This window comes from Syngnathus leptorhynchus, chromosome 13, assembly GCF_054491065.1.
Source record: "Syngnathus leptorhynchus isolate UIUO chromosome 13, UIUO_Slep, whole genome shotgun sequence".
Taxonomy (NCBI): domain Eukaryota; kingdom Metazoa; phylum Chordata; class Actinopteri; order Syngnathiformes; family Syngnathidae; genus Syngnathus; species Syngnathus leptorhynchus.
In genome coordinates, this window is record NC_141207.1 from 8,791,094 (window position 1) to 8,816,220 (window position 25,127).

Below are 25,127 nucleotides of genomic sequence, written 5' to 3' on the forward strand. Positions count from 1 at the left end.
GGGAACAAAGAAAGTTACTACGCGTCAACGTGGAAGCGCGTAGAACCCCCAAGAGTCATTCTTTGGCTGCTTGGCCGGCGACCGGCCCACCTACGCGAACACTTGCTGGCTCCCCAAAGCCGACGGCTGCTGGGACCCCTGCTGCTGCGCCTGCGGCTGCAGCTGCGCCTGCGGTTGCAGCTGCGCCTGCTCGGGAATGTGCGTGTGGCGGGCGGAGGGCAAGGCGTGGTGGCCGTTGGCCAGCGGGGTGGGGCTGGTGGTGACGTCGGACCAGTCCGAGTTGGAGTGCGGCGAAGACGACGACCAAGGGTCCGGGGATTCGGGCGAGGGCGTGAGATAGGGGTGCTCGCTGGGAGGATGCGCCGGGTGGCCGGGGGTGGCGACCTCGGAGCTGGCGGGGGTGAAGCTGTGCTGGGAGGGCGGGGTGGGGTACTTATCCACCGGGCTCTGCATGGGCGGATAGGAAGGCAGCGGCCCTCCGTGGCTGACGGTGTGCTGCATGGGGTGGGGGAGCCCCATGTTCATCTGCTCGGGCATCTGGTACACCAAGCTCTGGCTGCAGCGGAGGTGGCCGGGTCCCGGTTGAGGGTTCTGCTGCTGGGCTTGGGTCACCTGCACGTGGGCCTGCTGAGGCTGCTTCATCATGCCTTGGCCTCCGCCGGGCGGCATCATTTGGAAGGTGACGATGGGGGGCAGCTGCTCCCGACTCATGGTGACATTCATGGGGGTCAGCATGGGGCCACCGTGGCCGTGGTGCTGCGGCATACCGCGGTGGGTTCCCCCCATGGGGTGCGGCACCAGGCCGAACATGTGGCCGCTGTAGCCGTGCTTGCTCATGCCCACCCAGGCTTGCTGCTGCTGCTGCTGTTGCTGGCCCAGCATGTGGCTGACGGGGGGCAGCATGGGCCTGGTTCCGGGGCTGCTCATGAGGGGCGGCGAGTTGGCGGTGGTGGTGGCCGCGCCGGACCCGTCGCCCGTGTACGAGTGCGGCGACTCCAGGGAGTCGACGGGCGACATGGTGACGGAACTTTCGGGAAGTCCTCCAGCTGCCTTCACGCCGTTGACGCCTCCGCCGCCACCGGTACCCGGACCCTCCCCTCCGGTGGGCTTCTTTCTTCGCTTGGCCTTCATGTCTTTGGGCTCCTTGGTACCCCCTCCGACACCCCCCATCTTGCCGCCACCCCTCCGGCTCTTTTTTCCCTGCGGGCCGGGACGCATGCCAATGAAGGCGGCTCCGTTAGCCCCGCACATGACTGAAGAGTTTCCGCCGATGTGATTGGGCCCGTTGTGGGGGCTGTGAACCAAATTGTACTGGTCCAGAAGGCGCACTATGTCGTGGTGCATCCGTTCTTGAGCAGTGTCTCTGGGGAGACGATCGAGATGGTCGGTGATGTCGCGATTTGAGTAGTGGTCGAGGAGCACTTGAGCGGCTTCGAAGCTGCCTTCTCTGGCGGCCAGGAACAGAGGCGTCTCCTCCTGAAAGAAAGAAAGAAAAAAAGGCATCAGGTTCCCTCGTCACATGATGGAAAACTTCAAATTGATTCATTTGATGGCTAACCTTATTGTCTTGCATGTCGCGGTTGGCTCCGTTCTTCAAGAGCACAAGCGTGGCCTCCACGTTGTTCACTGCTGCAGCCCAGTGAAGAGCCGACTTGCCTGAATTGAAAGAGAGATAAAAAAAAAAAAGGACATACATGTTGAAAAACTCACCTATGTCCTACGTGCCTACATATTATCCAAAGTACATTAGAAGGCTTTTCCATGACTGACCATGATCATCAACAGCGTTGATATCAGCGTGGCAGTGGATCAGTTCTTCCACCATGCCCTCCACGGCCAACCTGGCTGCCAGGACGAGAGGAGTGGTGCCGTCATTCATTCGAGAGTCCAGATCCGTGGCACGATTACGAATGAGAATCTACAAGGAAGCAAAGAGAAACGTAATTGGTGAGGAATCTCGAGTATGTCGTCGATGTCTTTGATGTCGGCCCGACCTGGAAGACGCCCTGGGCGTCTGCCGCCACGGCGGCGTGCAGAGGAGTTCTGCCCATGTTGTCGTGGGCGTTGGGATCAGCGCCGGCGTCCAGCAGCCTCTTGGCGGCGTCCGCCCTGGCGTAACGGGCTGCCAGATGCAGCGCCGTTTCTCCCGTGCGGTCCGTCTGGGCCATGAGCGAAGCACCTTGCGCGATTAAGTCGGATATGACGCTCGGACCCGGTTCGTCGCCTCCGCTCTCCTCTTCCTCCTCGCCCTGGAACGAGCAGTCGGGGCCGCCGCCGTTGCGGAGTGAAGCCAACATCAGCGGCGTGAAGCCATCTGAAAGAGGAGCAATAAGAGTGGCAGGAGGAACAAATTGTGGACTTTATCGGGATTCAAGACTTCTTACCGGGTCCCTTGACGTTTACATCCAGACAGTCTGTATCGACGTCAGCTTGCGGCGGAGTTAGGATGACGTCGGCGGCCTTGCGATGTTGCAGGGTCCACTCCCTCCGGTCGACGCCTCCGTCGGAAGACATGAGCAAGGGCTTGTCTTCATTCTAACCAAAAGGCGAGGTGAAGTTGGAGCATACATCGCAGCGACGGCAGATTGTCTCCTGCTCGACTCACCCTTGGGATCTTGGCTGGAACTTCATCGTCCATCCATCGCTGGCCCTGACGTCCATCCGTCATGGCTCCGTCCTGGCTCTTGAAATTTCTGGTGTGAGGCAGACAAGTGTTTTACTTTGATGTCTTTGAATGCTCCTCATTCAAGCACTCACTTCATGTCAAAGTCATCTTGACCAACAGGTTCTCTCCTCTTGTCGTTCTTAGTGGCCAAAAATCCATCGGGCAACCACAGCATGCCGTGTTTATTTTTCCTCTTGGCCGCCAGCATGCCCAACACCAGAATGAGCAGAATGACGACGACCGCCACGCCGATTACGTACATGGGGAACGTGGGCGTCTTCCGAACCGTCAGGTCACCTAAAAAGGAGAATTTAGAGTCGACTCTTGTTCACCGGCCCGGCTCGGAAATCGACTTACTGTTAACGGACACGAGAGGATAAGGCAGGTCGGCCTTGATGTGCGCCGCTGCGATGAAAGAAGCGGCTTCGTTGGTGTTTGAGAAACAGTCTTCGGACTTCTGGGCGCATTCCCGGTTATCGATTTGCAGGTGGACCACAGAACTGAAAATGTTTTGACATTAGACACAAACGTGTGGCTTTATCACTTTTAACAAAGAGTCTCCTCCTTACCCGATAACTTCCCTCTCCATCTCACGCTTGCTTCTGCCCTTTTGTGAGAAGCGCCCGTGGCCATCCTCTGGTCCGTAGTATGGGTACACCATGGGCTCCTTGCTCTCATCCAGCTTCACCTTCAGGTTGGTGTGAAGCAGTGCACCCAAGGAGCGCAAAAAGCCTCGCATGTCCTCAATCAGCTCCTTAGGCTGAAGCCGGACCACGATGACCAGGGTACCATCGATCACTTTGGCCGGAGTGTCTTTGGCGCAGTCCAGGCCGTCCCAGCCGCAGGCCTCCGTGTTGCAGCTCCAGTCACACACCAGGTTACCGTAATGGTCCGGACAGTACCTGTCGTACCTGAAAAAAGAAAATCAAAATTTGATTTGAATTTGCTCCCTTGTCCAAAAAGAACTTTGAATTTTTGCAAACAGTATATTCTTTTTTTTCTCTCTGGAATCAACGGAACGGGTGACATACTTGCAGGTGCTGGGCGCATGTTCCTGGCACTCGAAGCTATCGAAGAGGCAGCCGGCGTTGTCGCACTCCTTGTCGCAACGTCCGTTTTTAAAGTAGTCCCAGCAAGGAACACTGGCGGTGCAGTTAACCCAAGGCTGCTTCCAGTTGAGCGAGCAATCGCCTCCGTCCCACTGACACTCGTGGTTGTTGCACTGCGTGTCGCACACTTTATCGCCCGACTGGTGCTTGCACTGGAGATACGGGCAAGAAGGGCTGCGCGGAACTGACACTTGGTTCTCGCAATAGCGCCCGGAGAAATGCGTCGGGCAGCGGCAGCTGTACAGGTACGGGTTGGAAGGGTCGCTGATGCACGTTCCGCCGTTTTGGCAAGGCGTCGGGCACGTCTGCTTGCTCTCGCAGTGCGGGCCGCTGAAGCCCGGTTGGCACTGGCAGTAGAGCTGGCCCACTGGCGACTCCACGCAGTTGCCGCCATTTTGGCAGTGGAGCTTGGCGCAGCTGTAGCCTTCCAGATCGCCACAGTTGAATCCAGCAAAGCCCTAAAAAAACGAAACATACAATCGTTTTCACGTTCGTCAAGTGGCGGTGGATCCTTGCAATGGCATGTGGAGGTAAGAAGCGCATTTGATGATTAATTACAAGAAGTGCTTGTCTACCATACCTCGGCCATGGTTTGCCCGTCTGAAGCAAGCGTGAGGGTTAAAGAACGGGAAGAGGTTAGTTAAGAGAAAAACAAGGCTGAAGTGGAAAAAAAGTAGTAACTTTGATGGAATCATTTTATTATTTTTAATAAATAAAAATGAAGAATGTACTGTTGTTATGCAATGCAAGTGTCTCTGACGGGCGTGGTCTAGTGATTGACATCATGACCAACATCGAATCATCTTTAAACTTTTTTTCTATGAGGCTAAAATTTTAATAAAAAGGTTTTGCCGAAGAAATAGCACAGGAAACTTACAGGTGGACAGGAGCAGGTGTAGCCGTGAACTGAGCTCATGTTCATGGAGCAGACGCCGCTGTTGTGACACGGCTTGGACAGACACAAATCCACCATGGACTCACAATGGCGACCTTCAAAAAGAGAAGACCACACATCAGAAGATTTTTTTTTTTTTTTTTTTTTCATTATCTCCTCACTCCGCGGGGTTCAGCATACCAGTGTATCCAAGGCGGCAGCGGCACTGATAGTCATTGACGAGCTGTACGCAGTCCAGGCTGCCGGCGGCGTGGCAAGGTCCAGACAGGCATTCATTGAGATCGCCTTGACAGTGTTCTCCGACAAAGCCCGGCGGGCAGGTACACGTATATCGTCCAATCCCATCCACGCACTGACCGCCGTTACGACAGCGAGGCTCCCACGAGCCGGGCTTTGGCGCGCAGTCGTCCACGTTCATCTCGCACTGGAGACCTTTGCGACACGTGACAAGCAGATGGTGAGACATCTGTGGTTGGTGGAAGGAAGTCGAGGCTCACCTTGCGTTCCTGGCGGGCAAGCGCAGGTGAAGCGGTTGATGAGATTGATGCACGTTCCCCCGTGGAGACACGGCCTCGAGTGACATTCGTCCACGTCATACTCGCAGTTCACCCCTTGGTAGCCCGGCTTACACTACAGAAGCAAAATGCGAGTTCAGGACAGAGGTGGAAGCTAATCCAACCAACATCATGTTAGGAGCATTCGCCCCATTACTTACAACACATTCATATGTGCCTTGATAGTCCTTGCAAGTAGCTCCATTGCGGCAAGGATTGGACTGGCATTCATCCACCATATCTTCACAGTAGCTTCCCGTGTATCCTGGCTGGCACTGACATTGGTGGGAATTAGCCACGTTCACGCATCGCCCTGCGTTTTTGCAAACATTCTCCACTTCCAGACCTGGAGAAGTAAACAAACAAAAAAAGAGATGTAACATACACTACCTGCTAGAACATTTTGTAAGTAGACCAAATTTCCTCACCATTTCGTGCAGCAAAGTCCTGGCACGACATATTGGGCACATCGCAGTAAAGTCCAGTCCAACCCATTTGACAATGACAAGTCCAGGAGGTGGCGGTCTGAGAGCAGGAGCCGCTGTTGTGACAGCGCACTTGGCTGCACAAGTTGACAAAGTTCTGGAAATAGAACCAGAAAGAATCAAAATTGTGTTTGAAGCGTCTACTTCAACTTTTTTCATCAAATATGAAAAGATGACACATGCCTGGCAGTTTTGTCCATTGTAGCCCACAGGACAAGTGCATCTGTAGGTGCCAAGGCCGTCGGTGCAGGTGCCGCCGTTCTTACAAGGCTGGGAGTCGCATTCGTTCTGCTCGTACTCGCAAAAGGTGCCGTAGAAGCCGGGACGGCAGCGACACGAAAAGGTGTTGATGTCATCGATGCATGTCCCGTTATTCAGGCAAGAACTGCCAAGTCAAAGAAGACGCAAAAAGTAAAAAAAAAAAAAAAAAAAGAAAAAAAAAAAAAAAGTTGTGTAATGATTGGGCAGCTGACCTTTTGGTGCATTCTTGGATGTTGTGCTCACACAGGAATCCATCAAAACCCGCCCGACACTCGCACACAAAACTGTTGACGTAATCTCGGCAGTTGGCGCCGTTCCAGCACGGTTGACTGGCGCACTCGTCGATCTCGGTCTCGCAGCGACCGCCTGCGAAACCCTCTCGGCACTCGCAGGCAAAACCGCCCACGTCGTCCACGCAGGAACCTCCGTTCAAACACGGGTCTAAAGTGTGCATGAAATTGTTTCATTAAAAAGATTCATCATCGCGCAGCAACTAGCGTCGAGGGCAAACTCACTGGGCGAGCAGTCGTCAACATCTGTCTGACAATTGTGTCCGCTGTAGCCGGGCTGACATTTACACATGTAGCTGCCCGGGCTGTTGACACAACGCCCGCCGTTCCTGCAAGGATTCTTTTTGCACTCGTTAACATCCTCCGTGCAGCGCGGCCCTGTGTTGAGAAACACGTGAAGAAATTTAAGTCACGCGGAAGTCCCGGCATCGGCCACGACGACGTACCTTGCCATCCGGCGGGGCATCGACAGGTGTAGGAGCTGTAGTCTGCTGTTGGACGGCAGACTCCTCCCCTTTCGCACGGGTGTGAAGCGCAAGGGGCAAGCTCGTCCTTACAGTTTTTACCTGTTTGGAATATCGAACCCATGTTTTGTCTTGCTCTTGATTGAACATTTCACAAATCACATTTTGGTTCACAACACACACTGCGCTGACACAATGACAATTTTGGCGTTATGGCGCCCGACCTGTGAATGGCGGACTACACTGGCAAGTGTAACCGTTGACCCTGTCGATGCAAATGCCCTGGTTGAGACAAGGATTGGACGCGCACTCGTCGATGTTCTTCTCGCAGTTCACACCTGAGAGCAGATACAGAGTTGAAGTTGAGCTCAAAATGATGAATATCACATTGTCGTAACGCTACCTCTGAATCCAAGCTGGCACACGCAAGTGTAGCCGTTATGCCGGTCCACGCACGAGCCGTCATTTTGGCACGGATTCGGCTGGCACTCGTCTTTCTCCTGCTCGCAGTGTTGTCCTCCCCAGCCGGGTTCGCACTCACAATTGTACCTGGTGGCAAGGACGAGGAAGAGATGAGAAAAAAAACACACGGGCCCCAGGGGAGGGATTTTCGGGCTTACCCGTGTTGCTGCTCGATACATTGGCCGTGCTCGCAAGGCTGGTGCTCACAGTGGTCGATCCCCGAGAGGCACAGGGGTCCGTGAGTGCTGGGCGGGCACAGGCAGTGGAAGCCGTTAACCTTGTCCATGCAGGTCCCGCCGCTCATACACGGGTTGGAGGCGCACTCGTTGATGTCCACGTCACATCTGAGTCCTGTTAGATGGTCAAGAACATTCTCAGCTCACTTCAGCGCAAAACGTTGCTTTGGAGATTTAAGAGGGATTGTGGTTTTTGAAGAGTACCTGTGTATCCTGGGGAGCACACGCACTTGTACTCATTAATGCCATCTTGGCACTCTCCATATTCGCAGGGGTTGCTGTCACAGTCATCTTCATTGATTTCACAGTTCACACCTGAGGAAAGAAGAAAATATTAATTATATATTTTATCATCATTATGATTACATCATTTTATTATATATTTTTGTTTTTTATTTGAAATTATTCTATTTATATATTTTTATCAGTTGATTATATACAAATTATATGTTAGATATAAGTGGATGTCGTCTCTTTATGTAATACAGTTAATTGGCCACTAGGGGGCATTAGAAGGCACCTTTCTAAAAACGCCCTAAGCAGGAAGTGCAAAAATGTGGACAAACCAGTAATTCAGCAAAAGTCAAATACATTCGGCGTGTGTCACAGCATGACGAAGCTAACGTGTAAGTGCCATGCAAAGCAAACTTCCAAAAGAGGAACTTCACAGGAGAGGAAGTGCAAGTATGACATTGGAAAGTGAAAATGAACTCCACTTCTGGTCAGTTGAGGACAGTACAGGGAAAATGGTTTTACCCGAAGTCCCAGGTGGGCAGTTACACTGGTAGGCGTTGACCAGGTCGATGCAACGTCCTCGGTTCTGACAAGGGTTGCTGTGACACTCCTGCACTTGGATATTGCAGATGGAGCCGACGTATCCCGGGTCGCACTCGCAGGAGAAAGTGGCGATACCATCCTTACACACGCCGTGGTGACACGGCTCCGGCTGACAGTCGTTGATGTTGTCTTCGCAAAGGAGTCCCGTGAAGCCTAATGAAAGAAATTGGATGAAATTTAATGTGCTTTTAAAATTAGCGAGTCATAAAGTCGGTCACGAAAATCTACCTTCGGCGCATTCGCAGTCGTAGCTGTTAGGTCGGTCGATGCACTTGGCTCCATTTAAACACGGTGTACTCGAGCATTCGTCGATGTCTATCTGGCACGTTTCGCCACTGAAGCCTGAAACGTGACAAAAATAAAAGTCTGTCATTTTTCTTTTTTTTTTTCTTTCAACTTGCCACACTTTTGGGTGCGTACCAACCTGCCGGGCACTCGCAGACAAAGCGGCTGACCTGGTCCAGGCATTTTCCCTGATTCAGACACGGGGAACTCAGACATTCATTCACCTCGATCTCACAGTGAGTGCCCTCAAATCCTGCAGGAAGTCACCAAAACAACGATTTAATTTATATTACCATATCACGGTAAATTGATTTTGCCAAGCGTACCGGGCATGCAGATGCAAGTGTAGTCGCCGATGCGATCCAAACAAGTGCCGTCGTTCTGGCAAGGGCTGGACGCGCATTCGTTGACATCCTGTTCGCAACGTGGCCCGGCGTAACCCCTCACGCAGTTACACATGAAGGAACCATCCGTGTTGACGCACTGGCCGCCGTGCTCGCAAGGGTTGCTTCCTGAGGAGGGGGAAAAAAACGTACAAGGTGATTGGCAAATTGTCACGTCCCACCGCCGCCGCGTCTCTCTCACCGATGCTGCACTCGTCTCTATCGTTGGTGCAGGTGCTGCCGACGTAACCGGCCGGACAGTTGCAGTGGAACATGCCGGTGATGGGGTTGGTGTCACATTGGGAGCCTTCCCGGCAAGGGTTGCTGATGCAGGCGTCGTCAATGTGGCAAAGTAAACCTGAAGGTGGTTGAAGAAAAAGGAGATCGTCATCATTAGCTACAAACTGGATGATGAGCTAGTCAGCTGTGGTGATCACATGAGTTGGATTTCTCATGAAGCGCGGCTGCTGCCGATCCCCCAGGGTAGACGGCAGGGCGGCAGTAGGATAATAAAATCATCTAAATTTGGAAAATATTAGTTCTGGGTAGACCTGTTCCACAGATTGCAATGGCCAATGTCCAAGAACCATTTGAAGACATCTACTGGTGTTTATGGCTCGGCGGTTCTAAGAAGGCTTTCGTAATCGTCTCACCCGTCTTTCCGTGGGGGCAGAGGCAGATGAAAGAAGCCACGCGATCGATGCACGTGGAGCCTTGCGTGCAGGCGGCGGTGGCGCAGTCGTCGATGTTTTCCGAACAGTCGGGTCCGCTCCAGCCGTTGACGCACACGCAAACGTAGTTCCCGGCTAGGTTGTTGCAGGTACCGCCGTTCTGGCAAGTGTTGGGCTGGAGACGACATTCGTCCACATCCTCGGTGCAGTGCTGACCTGTGGAGAGATGAATGAAGATGGAATGAAAACAGCAACCATTGCCACGAATGTACAAAATACCACAGGAGCGTACAAAAAACAGCCGCTCGCATTAATTCAAACTTACCCGTCCACTCCGGAGGGCACTGACAGTTGTAGGTGTTGACTCCGTCCATACACGTGCCGCCGTTTTCGCACTGATGACCGGGGCAGTCGTCGATGTTGTTCTCGCAGTTGGTCCCATTGAAGCCTGGAAGAAAATAAGATGATAATCCATCTCATGTTTCAGGAACATAAATCAATTGCTTCATGTTGTTGCAATTTTTCACATCATTCATCCAGTTTGTACACCACACAACATGACACACAATGCCTTCAATAAAAAGCGTAACACTGAGTTCCATTATGTACACAGTCGAGGCATTTTTTTTTTCTTTCCCCCCCCCCCCCGAGGTGTGTTCAGGTTGACACAGAGGGGTTAAATAGAGGCTGAGATGGCGCATATGTAGACAAACGTCTCGTGTACGTAAGAATTATGACATGCCCCCATAGTGTAGAAATAGCAATTGTGTGTTTGTAGCGTCCGCTCGCTAACTGGAGAAGAGTGACAGGGCGCTGTGTTTAATACAAAACAGCCAGCATGACCCGAATGTTTACGTCTCAAACAATAAAATGAAACATCCATTCTCTTTTTTTTCTCCACTGGCTGAAAAAAAGTTCTTTTAAACCTTCCACATTTCAGCGCCTTACCCGGAAGACAGTGGCACGAATAGCTGGTTTCAGAATTCTGATGGCAAGTTCCTCCGTTCAGACACGGCGAAGGAGAGCAAGGGACGTAGGAGCTCTCGCAGTGTCGACCCGTGAACCCGGCGCCGCAAATACATCTGTGGAAATAAAAGCTAATCAGTGGCGAGAAACATTTTGTCGTTAGCTTCCGTGCTAACGCTCTTACTTGGAAAACCGACATTTCAATGATTCAAAATGTTTTATATGGTATCGAGAGTCTCACTTGTAGGAGCCATGGGTGTTGATACACGTGCCTTCGTTCTGACATTTTGTGGGGGAGGCCACGCATTCGTCGGTGTCGTTGAGGCAGAGGGGACCCGCGTAGCCAGGTGGGCAGTAGCAGATGTGTTTACCGCCGGGCAGAGCGCGGCATGATCCGCCATTGGCGCAGGGGCTTGACAGGCAGCTGTCCTCGTGCTCACATCGTTGTCCTACCAACGGGAAAGCAAGAAGATGCGTGATCCAGTTCTTTCTATCATTTCCTCAGTCAATTTTTCCACAAAAACAAACCAAAAGTTTGCTTCATACAGAGACTCTACCCGCTTCGCTTTTTTTTAGCCAGAGCTACATATTAAATCCGCATTAAAGCATTTTTGTTTTTTTCCCTCTCTCTCTCTCTCTTTACAACAAATTTAACTTTATTCTGGACGATGAACACAAAGTCAACGAACCCGGTGGAAACCTGAAATGAAGATGACTTTCTCTCACCTGCCCAACCCCGGGCGCACTTGCAAGTGTATTTGTCGAGGGACAGCAAAGCGCATGTGCCTTTGTTGCCGCACGGGTTGTCGGGGTAGCACGTCGAGTTCTGCGGAATGTGGCAGTACTCTCCGATGAAGCCCAGAGGACAGACGCAGGTGGCGCTGCCCGGGACGGGTACACCGGCTAGCAAGCTCACGGAGCAGTTCCCGCCGTTCAAGCAGAAGCCGGGATGACAGGGGTCCTTGTGGTGACAGTATTCGCCCAGAAAGCCTGGCGCGCATCTGCACGAGAATTCAAACAACAATGTGTTAATGCCAAAGTAGGCGTGACAGTGACTGCGGTAAATTTTTCATTATTCTCGGTTGTATATCGGTTAAGAATTTTTGTAGTGTCACAAAATCCCATCACTGTTCTGCTTGACATGTTTCTTTTTTATAAAAAGCTAATTTAGACATAAAAGGATATTTTCGGGTGAAACCATCTTGTATTGCTGATTTATAAGAACGGATAAACAAAAAAATCGACCGCCCGCGACTGACTTTAAAGACAAATTGATGTACTAAAATGATAAAACAAGACAAAGGAGGAAGGTTAAACTAAGGTCAGTGAAGAAGAAGTTCAAAAGCAGAAGGATGTGAAGTAGCGTCAGCTGGAAGTTGTTGACAGAGGCTTGGCAGAAACCATCGCTGCTTTCTTTTTCAGACAATTGATGAAAAATAACACGGCCATCTCCCCAAATATTTGCTCGTCTACAATGAAGCCACAGTCGGCCACTCCCGCTTAAGCCCCTCCCACAAGGCCACCCTCCTTTTCCTGCCATCCAAACCATTCCAGATGAATAAGTCTATGTTTGAGTAGCGTTCAAAAAGTTGACCACATCACATAACGGCGAGCCCACGCCACCACAACAGACGTCGCTTTTTTGATTTAGCACGTTTCATCATGGGGCACGACAACATCTTGTATACTATGTATGATTTTTCCACCGCATTTACTCCATTTCTGCTGACGGGAAAGTTAATTACAACATTACACAACCTAGAAAGTCCACAAAGGGTCACATCAGAGACTCTTGTTCCCTTTGAAACTTTCTATTCCGCACTTGGGTGACGGGACGTTGCTTGCCAAGTGTATCGTTTTGTCACAACAGCTCGTACATTTTCCCCCCCCGGTGCGCCACCATTGTTGGAAAGTGTGCGGGCGCTGTCTTGGGACGGTGGATGATTGAGTGAACTGGCGCCTGCTACAATGGGCCCCTATAAACTTGCCTCCCAGGACGACGGGCTCAGGTGACATCATTGGAGAGCCCGTCGAGAAAGGACGCCAAAGAAGCTTTCACGAAAGCTGTCTGAAAAAAAATGTTATATCCCAATCTTTTAACTCTTAAAAACTCACAAGTGGCACAACTAAATCGTTTTTCTTCCACCATTTCATCAAATCACTGCCATTCAACACGCGTCACCGAAATCCAAAGCGTCAGAAAACGATAACACCCAGTCCTTCCAGTTCCAGTACCAGATGGAGCGCTTTCTTTATTAGCCTCGGGAAGTCTCGCCTCCAGCTCGCGGCAAACAGACAAGGCTGTGCATGATTCATATTATTGTCAGGGAGTGGCGTCTCACCGGGGAGGAAGCATTCTGTCAAAATAGAGTCAACAGATGACATTACTCAGCATTGTCATCCGCAACTGCACATTGTCTCGCCATCAACGCGACGACACTGTTTATGCCATCTGTAGAATTCTTTGTCCCCGCTCCGTGACTCCATCTTTTCTCAATCTTTCTCTTCCAGCTTTCTGCAGCACTTCTTTACCTCTTTCTCACTCCTCCACCTCGCAGTTCTGGCCAACTCAAGGTGTCAGGTTTCTACAGCTGGTTCACATTAGCGCCCCCGTACACACACACACACACACACACACACACACTCCTTCCTTCTCCTCTCTCTGCACTCCTTCTCCCTCCTCTACCTCATGCTGACCTCAGCCAGTACCGGCTGGTTGCAGAGCTTCGGATCGGGTTGAATCTCACCAATAGCGTCTCTCCAACTAGTTTCTTTCCTGATCTATATACCAGGCCCCTTTGTACCCACCCCCCAACCCCCGCTAGTTCCCCAAAGTTCAAGCCTGAAATGAAGACCTCGCAACCCCTAATCTAGTCTCAAAGAAGCCTAATAACTCCATCATGCTTTCTCCCCCCCCCTGCGGCAATCGCAGGGAAGCAAGCGTGTGAACGTACGTGTGCGTATAACTCGGCTCACATTTCAAACCATGAATGCCTTGACTAAAGTCTGTTCAATGTACCGTGGCCCTGTGTGTGCATGTCTGGACGTCAAAAGTCAAGTGTATAATACATTAGCGGATTTATTCAATGGCTCCGCGTGAACAAAATGGCCGCTTTAGTGCTGGGGGCGAAATAGAATAAACCTCCCCCACGACTGTGGGCTCGGCGTAACCTGGAAAATGCATCTTTCCCGGATGCCGCAATTTATATAACAGCTTAGCGGTGTTATTTAGCAAGAGAAATCGGGGCTAACACTTGACACCGCCCACATTATTTGAGAGCAGAGACAAAGGCTTGAATTTTCAGGCCTCTTTTTAATCATTCAAATTTGGCACGGTTGCGATGTAGCAAATTTACAATCCATATTTATTTTTACTTTATTGGAAATTGAATCTAGCTGAGACCTTACTAAGAATAAATACCAAGAATGTAGTAACAAAAAAACTGTCACAGAGAATCAAAACTAACCAGAATTGGACTGGAAAAAAAAATCTACAGAAAGAGCAGGAAGCTGAGTAGGCTTACTAAACAAAGTGTGACGAAAATAAGAAGTCAAAATAGGGTGGAGTCCACAGTGGGCTCGCGTGGTAAAATCTGAGCCTTTTTTCATGTAAGAAACTGTGGTTGACAGACAGCATCGGCGTTTAGTCATCATCTTGTCCTTGTGGTTGTAATGAAGTCTAACTATAGACCTTCAAACTTTATGAACACTCATTACCTTACTTGAAAGTTTTGCCCCCACTCCCCTAAAAAAAAAGTCGTACTAACTTTAAAGAGCCTAACCTTTGTCATTCTTGATTTATGTCACCCGAGTGCCACTTTAACAGATGCCAAGTTTGAAATGAGCATTTGTTGCCTAAAAGGTGACATTTGGCGCAAAGCTTTGGACGATTAAAAATAACAAAAGAGTTATATTTAGCCCACCTTGTCATCATCAGTGAGTGACAGGAAGAAATTGTCACTGGTAGCTGGTTGCTACATTCCCCACACTTTTGTAAGTCTTCTTACCAGTCTGATATGAATGGCGCCCTCATTACAACTAGTTTGTTTGCTTAAGCGAGTGTAAAAAAAACAGCCATAAAAAAAACTATTTTTAGAACATGAAATAATGTATTTTGGTAGCCTTGATAACTCTGAAGATATTTTTAACCAAAATGGCTGCTTGTGCGTGTGTGAGTGAGCCATATCCTACACAAAGAAGCTCTTATCATTGTGGCTCCATTTTTAACCACATCTAGCAAACTGGGGGAGGACCAGGAAGATTTATAAGACATTACAAATTGTCTTTAGAATTCATCCTTGTCCTATATGGCGGCCATTTGATTTTTCTTGTACTCACACAGTGACGACAAAGGCTACACGAAAAGAAGTAAACACAAGATTGATAATGAGGCTTAGTTTAGTCGTGTCCTGAGGCATCACGACCCTCCAATGAAGGGACTCGGTCACGGATAAATGGCTGACAATGTGATGAAAGTAGCAGGAGGCAAATTATAGTCCCCCCCCTGCCTCATTCCCTTCATTTGTTGCTCTCTCATCAGTAAGAATTTGTGCTCAGGGGTAGTTCTTCTCAGATTACCTGAAAAGAGACATCCTCTTTTCTTTTGGCCTTTTCTCTTCCTCTGTCTACCCCGCGGGCAAATTCTGCCTGTCAGATCAAACAGGCAACAGGTCTGCACGACACAGTATTATTATTTTTTTTTTTACTGGAACCTGACTGTGAGAGAGCGACCGGTTTTCAATCATCACCTGACTATATATAAAGGAATTTTATTTTGCGCAAAGCCGGCAACTCAACAGCTAACAGTGGGTCGGCCATCTTGGAAATGAGTTTGGAATATTAAAGAGAACGTACTGTGAGATCAACTTATGTAAGCGCATACCACGTTGTGAAAAAAAAAAAAAGTAGTGTCATACTAGTAATGAACAGCATAGCAAGCAATTAAGGGACAACATAGTTTTTTCTTCACACGCAGGCTAATGGCTTGCGGTCACACTGGTTGGGTAACTTCTCTCAACCCTGCCCTAAAATGGCCAAGCCGGTATGCTTTCCTATTCAATTTGCTGTTCCCAAGTTGCATTCATAACGTTAGCTTAAAAATCGGCGCGAAGGAGGAACGAGGTTCGCCGAATTTCTTCTTGATAGGATGCAGTCAGACCAGTCTGATCCCAAAAAAGAATCATCCATGCGGGCCAAAAAGTCGAGAATGAGTGTTTACTTACAAGCAACTTTCTAAATTCACTGAGCAGACGAGCAAATAGAAAATTTGATTTGGTTAACAATGAGCCCTTTGAGCAAAAGCAAAAGGAAGATGGGACAAAAAAAAAAAGGCCAAGTGTGCACCAGGGCGTGTGTGTACTTTGTGTCTATGTGCGGGTAGAAGAAAAAAAAAAACATTTGACTGAAGAGTTAATAAGTATAACAGTAGGCAGTCACGTTTGTCAGCTGACTTTCCCTAAATGAAAGAATCCTCTCTTGTGTGCTCCCTTTTTATCGTTGTCATCTTCACAAGAGCAAAGCGGCTGATTTCAACTCTACTTTGGCCGAAAACACGATTCCAGTTAATCCTCAATCCGCCACTTAACAGTCAGGATGACCTTCAACGTGTCACCTGATATTTTGCTGAAGATTTGGAGTCGGTCTGCAAAACACAGTCGAGCCATCCGTGATGGATGTTTGGTCTTGAAAGAGCGTGAGAGAGAAGCCGGGACGGGTCCGAGTAAATCAATGTTGTTTAATATCCACCGTGACCACCAGCCAGGAATGCGTCATTCCGGCGATTTAACGACGGTCGCTTGATAATCAAGGTGACTGATCAGATTCTTCGTCTTGATATTAAAATATTCGAAATAAAGTGACTCCACACAAGCTTGACTCGCTATCTGACCTTCGAGAAGACAAAGAATGTCAAACAGCGAAGAAGATATTTCGACTCGTTCCGGCTCCCCTTTTACAAGAGTCACTCTTGGCATTCCCAACGGTGTGGGAACGAAAACACGGGCAGATTCACACTACACCTGATGAAATATGTTCGCGGGCTGGCACACTGATGACATTTGCTGGCTTTTAATTAGACGGTAAGAAAAAAAAGTCAGAAAGCGGAGCTCATGCTGTAAAACTCAACAGGACGACTCGAGTCAAGCAGAGAATCAAGAAAAGGAACGAACGAGCGACAACCTGTGAGGACATCCGCCAGAACTTTCAAACTCAAATTTGCTTCTATTGCCGTAACCTAAGCTCTAAATAAACGTGACCGATTACATTTGTCTTTTCACAAACTTGAAAACCACCTGGGGGAGGGAAAAAATAGTGGAAAATTAAACAGCAATGCCAGAATCTTTTCAATCTGTAGTAAGGCCGATTGAAATAACATTCAAGGTACTAAATAAAATGTTGGAGAGTGCAAATGTGTGTCTTGGTATTGTTCCCAGTCGCCGTGGACTTTCTCACACAAAGCAGTCCATTATTCTCCGCTCTCGTCAAAGCGAAACCTCATGGCGCTGTGGATTGATATAAAAGCCCGACTCGCTCGGCCGGCTTTGGCGTTTAGCATCGAGAGCTAGCTTGGGCTTACCTGCAGTATCCGGTGCCGTTGCTAAAGGTCTGACAGGTGGCGTTGTTAACACATGGCGCTTTGTCATCTACACATTGAAGAGCTGCAAAAGAGACAAAGACAAATGTTAGAGCTTTGTCAGAATCGGATATTTTTCATAAAGTTTGTGACTTCTGGCACACGTCGCTGTTCCTTCTCCCGCCGCGAGATAAAGCAGCGTGATAGCTTCCTCTTTAACGCGGTAAGGTTGGCCTCAGATTAGCGACCGGTCACAGGGCCGGCAGACAGAAACGAGCCTTGAGGAAAGAAAACAAAGCCCGACTATCTCCCTGCCAATGAAACACTCATAGCCGCACACACCGGCCATTGTGCGGGCACCGGGCCTCGGCTCGAGTGGTCTTTGCAGACACCCAAGTGGCGCACGCAGGCTAAAAGACATGCTGTGTTCCAGTTTTTATTAATCCGTGCAATGTGGCTGCCAAATGTAGAAAGACCCTGCGAGGCGTGCCAGATTGAGCGCAACTGTGATGAATCATATTTCGAACAACATCACTGCTTTCGTCATTTTTGGGATAACAAGAAACGGACCAAATTCAACAAAGAAGAACCCGGGAGGTGATGTTAAGTTGATTCTTATAAAGAGCCAAACTTTAATTTTCTTAACTTCTAAGTTTGAAAATGGCTGGAATTTTACAACCAAAATATGGGATTTAGTATTTTTGACAAAACTGAGCAGGGTTAACTTTTTCGAAGGAAAGGCTAACAAGTATTTGAACGCCGAGCGGGTGGTGTTACTTCCTGTCCCTGCGAATCATCTCAGGGTCACCAGAGTTCAAAAGTGTCTGTGACTAGAAGCAGACATGATCGGATTGCGGTGGCGGAACTCGGAACGTGCGCGCGGTTCATTCTCGAATGGTGACGAATGTATTGGAGGCCTCTTCGTCTGACGCCATTCGACATGGGGATGCTTGGACGTATAGCGGCGTGAAATTTATAATCCTAGCGCGCACACATGCTAACATGCAAGACAGTCCACTGGGACCGCTCCAAAAAAAAAAAAAAAAAAAATCCATATTGGTTATTATTTTCTGGACTGTGTGAGCGTATCAGATGTTCTGAAGCTGACCCCGCACTCGTCGCGCTCGCCAGAGGGAGGGGGGGGGGAGAGAGCGAGCAGAGTAGAAAACAAGCGAGAGTGAGGAGGAAGTAATTAGGAAAACAACACGCAAAGACTAAACACAAACCGCCGTCCCTGAGCCCTGGCACACATCCACGCGGCGGAGGACAGGAAGTTGTTCACGCTAAGTGAGGAAGTCAAGTCATTTCCTGAAATCGCTGCACAAGGCGCTCAGATCCTGCACTCCGAGCCGTCGCCATGGAAACGTGCAATAAAATACCTTTGCCTCAGCATGGGAGGAGGGAGATGAGGCTCAAACTAAACACCGTTACCCCGAGGGAAGCTGGGCCTAGCCCACACAAACAGCACACGCAAAATATTGCCTCTGCTGACTTCACGTTCGGCTTGGAAGGAAAAACGTGACACCGTGCGAGAATATTTTGGGCCTGATGTGGAAATACAGCTTAACCTCGACTTTCAAGTCATCGGACTTGCGTAACGTCACAGCGCAACCGAAATAGAAAATCTGGCCAAAACTGTTAAATTCTTAATAATAATGTATTATCAATAAATCTTTTGCTCATTCTTAATAAAAAATACTTTTTTTTATTGTTTTTGGAAGGAGTGTCGAACCAATTAATAGCATTTCTATTCATTTCTATGGTGAAAGATGATTTGAGACTAATAATCCCACTTATTTGTGAAACTCTTCTTCAATTATTAGTTCTTACTGTGTAGATTTAAAAGTACAGTGGCTTTGAGTAACAAGTGTGATCACAGAAGAAATCTAACCTAAAAAAACAAGGCAGCACTGTAGTTAATTAGCCAGAATGCTTTGAGATTTTAGCCTAGACGTGACCCACTAATTAGGCGGCCGACGGTCCACTTATGTTTATAATTACAGAGGAGTCGGTAGAGCGTGTTTAGTGGCAAATTAGCCAGTGTGTAAATGCGTGGGACTGAAACAAAAGAAAAGAAAAATCAGACAGACAGCGTTTATCAAAACATTCGAAACTATTTTGAGGGACTTTCCCTCTGCTCACTCAGGTCCAAATTTTTGGAGTTGTTTTTAAAAGGAGAGGATAAAACGAACCGGACTACATGTAAGCGTGTAGAATCATTTTTAAACATGTTACAAAGTCTATAGGGCCAATTTTTATTTTATTTTTTTGGGGGGGCGGCATGGCTTATACTTCCTATTAACTCGGTTCACCCTGGATGAGTGTCTCCGGGCTTACGGGCCTATTTGGCTGAGGAATGCAGCCGGCGGTAATTCCTTCTTAATTTTCTAACCCGTTGAGCAGGGCGGACTCAACGCTTTGTGTAATTCGCTCGACCTTCATCGCCGCAGACATCGCTTCCTGTGGTCGGGCTCGCACCTTTCCTTGTTCCACATTTTGACAGGAATGCACGAGGATTAAAGGCGCTTAGAACAAAACTGGTCAAGCAAGCACCTTAAATGATACACAATGCTCTGAACTATCCGCTTGTGCAACACTGGGAATGGAAAAGACTGTGAAGAAGTTCTGGTGGGTAGAAGTGGGGGGGGGGGGGGGGGGGGTCGAGTAAATAATGCAGTGTTGTGAGTCGTTCAACAAATTGCTTTGTCTTCGGAGGGAAGGGCTGAGCCGCTGCACAAAAAAAAATAAAATAATGCATTTCACACACTAAGGCATCTTCTAGAATGCCGTTCGCATTTGTGCTATTTTAAGACAAGTCAAAATGTTTTTCTCCTTTTGGTGCAGGTGATTTGGTCAGGTAGGAAGTAATAATCTGTGAAGGGAACAAAATCGAGTGCAGTTCAGTTGTCTTTAACTTTTAAGAAAAATACATAGCATAAAACTTATAGAATTTAGATCTTATTTTTATGTAACATTTTAATATTTTTTGCTTTGTTGCATTGCAGTGCAGTGCAGTGTTGACCAAATACATATTTGCTTTGGCGCTTTAGCGTCACAGCGTCAAGAAGGCTAATTAGCTTAAATTGCTCTCTTGTGTTTGCTGGCGTGGCGTAGCCTCATTGACTGGGGCGGTAATTACGGGAAGTAGCAACAAAGACCAGGTTTGGCCTCATGAGTTCAATAGCTATGCAAATATTTTCTGTTTGCATTACTTCGAGATATGAAACCATATTATACGGATTGTTTTGACATATTTCGGATCACTTGGATGGGAAGTCATTCATTTTAAAAATTTGCCCAAAATGTTTCAAAATGATACCAAAAAAAAAATCAACTTTAAAGTGCATGTGTGTATAAATTGAAGAAAATCGGAGTTCTGAAGAGCAAATTTAGCAAGTCCATCACTCACGTCCGACAAGGGAAAACAAACTCGAGTGACCCGAGTCAGCAAAATTGCAGTCAATTAGATTGTTTTGATTCTTATTAAGTCATGCGTGTTTTTTTTTCCTGAACATCTCTTTCATAAACTGCGCTGAGGATAAGATCAGCAAAATGTAGGTCAGAACAGAAGCTATGATGCTTTTTCCGCTGCCATTTACCAAAAGAAAAGAAAAACAATACCAGTGCCCCAATACCAATGAAGTCTTTAAAACCGGTGGTGGCGGAGTTAAAAAATATTTGTCAAAGTTTAAGAATGGGTTTACTCCGGGTCTGGAAGGTATCCCTGACGATACCCAGGAGTTGAGTGGCTCACACATTCCACATCTCATCGCCATGATGAAGTTGCATGTCGAGATAATGCTAATGCCAACCTGCTACTTCCCACACGACACTAACATAGAAAGCAAACACTTGGCAGGCCTTTATTATTATGTTTGTCACAACAAGAGGAGGGGGGGGGAGGGAAACCACACCATGTTGACATAAGACATTTGGGACATTTCACATTTGTGTTAGCAAATGCCTTCCAATAAGAAAGCAAAGCCCTCTTACAATCCATCGTGGTAAACTGACTAGTAAGCGTTTTATGATGAGTTGATTTAATGTGCACTCATAAAAGTTTAACAGCGTTCCGTAGAACCGACAAAGCCTTTGCCCCTCCCCTGTGATCTTTGGCCCCACTATTAAGGGGGCTCGGAACCCCGGTTTGAAAATCTCCGCTTTGGATAATATTTTAATATGGAAGATGTTGGATAATGTGATCAATAGGAACCATCCTGGTATATTATGGTTAATTCAACGTTGTACTGTATGCATGTGTGAGAAAGAGCGAGAAAGGGGGCTGGGGAGGTGGTGGAATGTCAAAGACCAACAACATTCCACTGCTCCTCCTTGCACTGCCTGCAGCACTTTTGCATTGTCTTTTCTCCTTTTGTGTGATTTCCACTCATTGGGCATTCATGGTAACCATGCATGTATCCAATTGGAGTTAAATAAACGTCGCTCAATACTCGTTAAGACGCTTTTGTTGAGGGGCGTCGCCGTGTTGTTAGAACTAATGAGGCTTGAAAATAGTTATAGTCCTAATATAATCAAGTTAGGACATTGCAGTAGTTTATCAACATTGGAAGAGGTGAAAATGTGAAAGTGCAATCGACAGCTAATCAATTATCCAATTAGACGTTCGAGGACCTTAAACTTGAAATCTTCAGCCTCTCAACAATAAATACTCTCAGATGTCTTTAAAAAAAACAAGAATAAATACAAAAGGCACAAAATAAAAACATTGCAATCTGTAGTACAAAACTGCGCAAGTAAACCCAACAATAATGGTGATATTTAAATTAGAAGTCTCACTACATAGTCAATTAGTAGTTGGGCAAAAAAATAAATAAATCACTCCATTTTTTTTTTATAACTTTCTCCTTGAGCTGGCCTTCCAGTTTGCGCCTTTCTGTCTGCTTTAACTAGTACTTGCGGCTCGGCACTACGGATCGTGGATTAAGGGTTTGAAAGCCGCTGTGTTTCACTATGCAATATTTGTGTGCCAGTTATGCTGTGTTCAAAAAAAAAAGTTTGTGCTTTGCAACATTATTTGGTCAAAACAAACATTTTCCTCACAAATGCTTGCAGTACAGCTAACATGAGCTAATTTAGCAATTTTTTTTTATGTTCGTTAACAGTTTTTAAAACTGTAAGAACAGTTTATTGTCTCTAATTGCTTCACAAATGAAAAAGTAGCACGCTTCCTTCTGCAAATCAGAAGCGATGCCTTCCTCAAATCAGCTATGTGTCTCACCTCCCTGACCTCCCCGATCAAATTCCCGTCCCCGCTTGGAAGACAATCAAACAAGAATTTAGTTGCTGCCCAAAACAAACATGTGCAACAGTTTGTTTTGCATTAACACAGTCGTTGAGAATGAATTATACGACCCTTGCTAAATTATGGAGTGGTTATGTGTTATGTACAGCTGTTAGCCATCATTGTCACAGATGGAAAAAAGTACTCACACTCTGTACTTAAGTATCAGTGCAAGTAACTTGAGTAAAAGGTGAGAGGTAACCATCTTATACTATGTTAAAACATGCACACACAAGCACATTGATATTTGATTTTATTGGTATTGTGACAGAAAATATTTTGCACACCCCAACTCAGTGCCACAACTATAATAGTATTGTCTAACAAATATATAAGTACACCTCGTCATAATATTGTATCTTCATATGACGATTAAAAAAAACAATAAAAATATTAAAATCTGCTCCACCTACTGTGGAGAATGTGTAATTACACTTTATTTTAGTACAGTTAAAAAAAACAGGTTTTATGGGGTGTTAAAAGTTTTACAACCACTGCATTAGACTAAACTTAATTAATATCATTTTAGTCGAATCGTGAGTAAACAAAGTTAAATTTGAAAAAAAATGACGTGTGGTATTTATTGACCTTATAAAAGGTGAGTAAATTCGGACTTTTAAAGATTCTATGATCTCATCATAAATAACTTAAGCTAGATAGCTTCATTTTAAGACAAAGAAATCAGAGGGTTTTGTTAATCTATCAGTAGTTTGTTGAAATGTTTAACGTCGTTCAAATGTGACTTAATTACCTGATGAGTTTGGAAGGATGAAGAAAAGTGCGGAGTACAAGTGAACGCGCAGTGATGCTACGCGAGGGAAAAGCGCCAAGGTGTCGGGGGAAAAAGTTGACAACTCGAGACGTAAAAAAAAATAAAAAAAACTGTTAACGTAAAACAGGACACTTACCCTGGGAGAGGTGAACGAAAGTCAGGACGAAGACTAGCGACGTTCCCGAGGAGAAACCGGGTAACCTCTCCATGTTTTTTGGTGTAAAATCCACATAAGGTCACGCGAGCCCCAAAAGTGAGCTGCCTGCTTGCTTGCCTCTCCGGACGGTGACTTCTCAAAAAAAAAAAAAAAAAAAAAGTCCGGCTTCGCTGGGAATTGACGCGTGTGTAATTAGTAGATGAAAAAATAGTAACTCGACGAAGATCAATTAAAGCATGTTGGTAGTTTCTTGATAAGTTGCTAGCACGCGTTTTTAGGGGTGGATAGTTTTAAAAGTCCTTGTTTTGACTTAAATTGCTCAGGCGCCGCGTCGCACCTCTCTACCTCTCCATTGCTTGTCAACGAGTGAAGACGTGAAAGCGAATATCCTTCCGCCCTTCAAGTGGATCTATTTTTCACCAAAAATGATGTCTCTTTTAAAGCCACCAAGGCTCGTTTTCTACTTATGTAAACTACACAATGTACAAAAACGATTAATTCTATGAATATATTCGCCTGTTGGGTTGAGGGTACGATGAAAAAGAAACTTGCGGAAAAGTTTTCCCTCTCGATGTGTCGCCGCAGCGGAGGAATTTTCATTTTATCATTTTTGTACTTGGCGGATGACTTCAGATTAACCCGTTCATTGAATCACACAAAAACGACACGACCATTATAAAAATCTAAATAAGGACAAAACTTAATGTTATTTTACGGTTTTGTGGCAGGCTGGTTTCTGGTAAAGATGGAGGTGACTCTTTAAAAAAAAAAAAACTCAAAAAGACAAAGGGACCCCTGACTTGGTGCAAAAGGTCAACAGGGGACTTTTTTGAGGGGAAACCACAGGTTGACACTCAAACCATAAGTAGTCAAGTGCAAGAGGAAAGAAATACTCAAATTTTACCGAATGTGCATGCATGTTAGTGTACTGGTTGCCTCACAGTTCTCGGCTTCTCCATGGGTTTCTTCATCAAGTTTGGTGGAGTATGTGGAGCAAACCCATGCAAGCACAAGCCTCACGTTCCAAATAAATAAATGTATCCTTTGAAAAGTAAATTGTTCTGACTGGTTGTTTTGCATTGCACCAGTCCAGGGTCTAGCCCACTTTTCTCAGCCAAAGTCAGCTACGGCAAACCAGTCCATTATTGTGTCTCTTCTCAATCTCAGAACCTCACTTACTGTGATGGTGACCCATCTTGCTCTGGTGAATCAGGGAATGTGCTGATTGCAATAATGGACTGCCCCCTTTATGTCAAAATTGGAACTAAACCTTGATTTAAATCAGTATTTATCAAAATGTTATGTCTTAATTCTTAATTAAAGAATGAAAATAATTAAGTCAACTCCAGTTTTCAGTGGATCAGTGTAGCGAATAAACCAGGTGTAAATCTGTGGCTCATCACAAGGATAAGCAACCCCCCCCCCTCAATGTCGTGCCATCGATTGTTTGTCTTTACACCCCGTGACAGAACACTTGGCGGGCCTCCTGCTGCTCTGTCCTCCATTCAACCCAGCTCGAAGGCCTCGCAGGACCAAAAGGAGCAAATTGAGCTCCCCCTCATGCAATTCATTTTGTAGCAAGTCCAATTTGTCAGATACTTTATATCTATTGATAATAAATAACTCGTATGTGTTGAAGTTGGCCATGGCGTCCCGCTGGGATCCGCACGCCGACCACTTATTATTATTTATTACAAGTGGGGGACATGGTGAAAAGGTCTGTCATTGCGATAGCGGTGTTATCAAGAAGTGAATTAACTCC

The 25,127-nt window shown here is 46.9% G+C and overlaps 1 protein-coding gene across 2 annotated transcripts; it reads right to left on the bottom strand.

Annotated features, from left to right (window-relative positions):
- Window positions 1-88: 88 nt before the first annotated feature.
- On the bottom strand, window positions 89-23,779 carry notch2 (notch receptor 2). 2 transcript variants are annotated; one of them, XM_085929125.1, is made up of 35 exons: window positions 23,345-23,779; window positions 17,138-17,219; window positions 11,290-11,564; window positions 10,805-11,012; window positions 10,546-10,679; window positions 9,923-10,045; window positions 9,580-9,813; window positions 9,129-9,284; window positions 8,870-9,055; window positions 8,683-8,796; window positions 8,487-8,600; window positions 8,178-8,411; window positions 7,626-7,736; window positions 7,344-7,536; window positions 7,127-7,272; window positions 6,948-7,061; window positions 6,706-6,825; window positions 6,485-6,637; window positions 6,182-6,410; window positions 5,892-6,093; window positions 5,652-5,805; window positions 5,385-5,569; window positions 5,167-5,299; window positions 4,850-5,101; window positions 4,652-4,764; window positions 3,697-4,232; window positions 3,235-3,576; window positions 3,023-3,165; window positions 2,758-2,962; window positions 2,606-2,693; window positions 2,385-2,535; window positions 1,995-2,314; window positions 1,771-1,918; window positions 1,559-1,656; window positions 89-1,476 (listed from the first exon to the last, which is right to left on the bottom strand). In XM_085929125.1, the coding sequence occupies exons 1-35, from the start codon at window positions 23,415-23,417 to the stop codon at window positions 91-93; spliced, it is 7,455 nt and encodes a 2,484-aa protein (XP_085785251.1). In that variant the 5' UTR covers window positions 23,418-23,779; the 3' UTR covers window positions 89-90. The 2 variants fall into 2 exon arrangements, with proteins under 2 accessions (XP_085785251.1, XP_085785252.1); XM_085929126.1 differs by lacking the exons at window positions 17,138-17,219; window positions 23,345-23,779 and adding an exon at window positions 12,906-13,336.
- Between the last annotated feature and the right edge of the window lie 1,348 nt (window positions 23,780-25,127).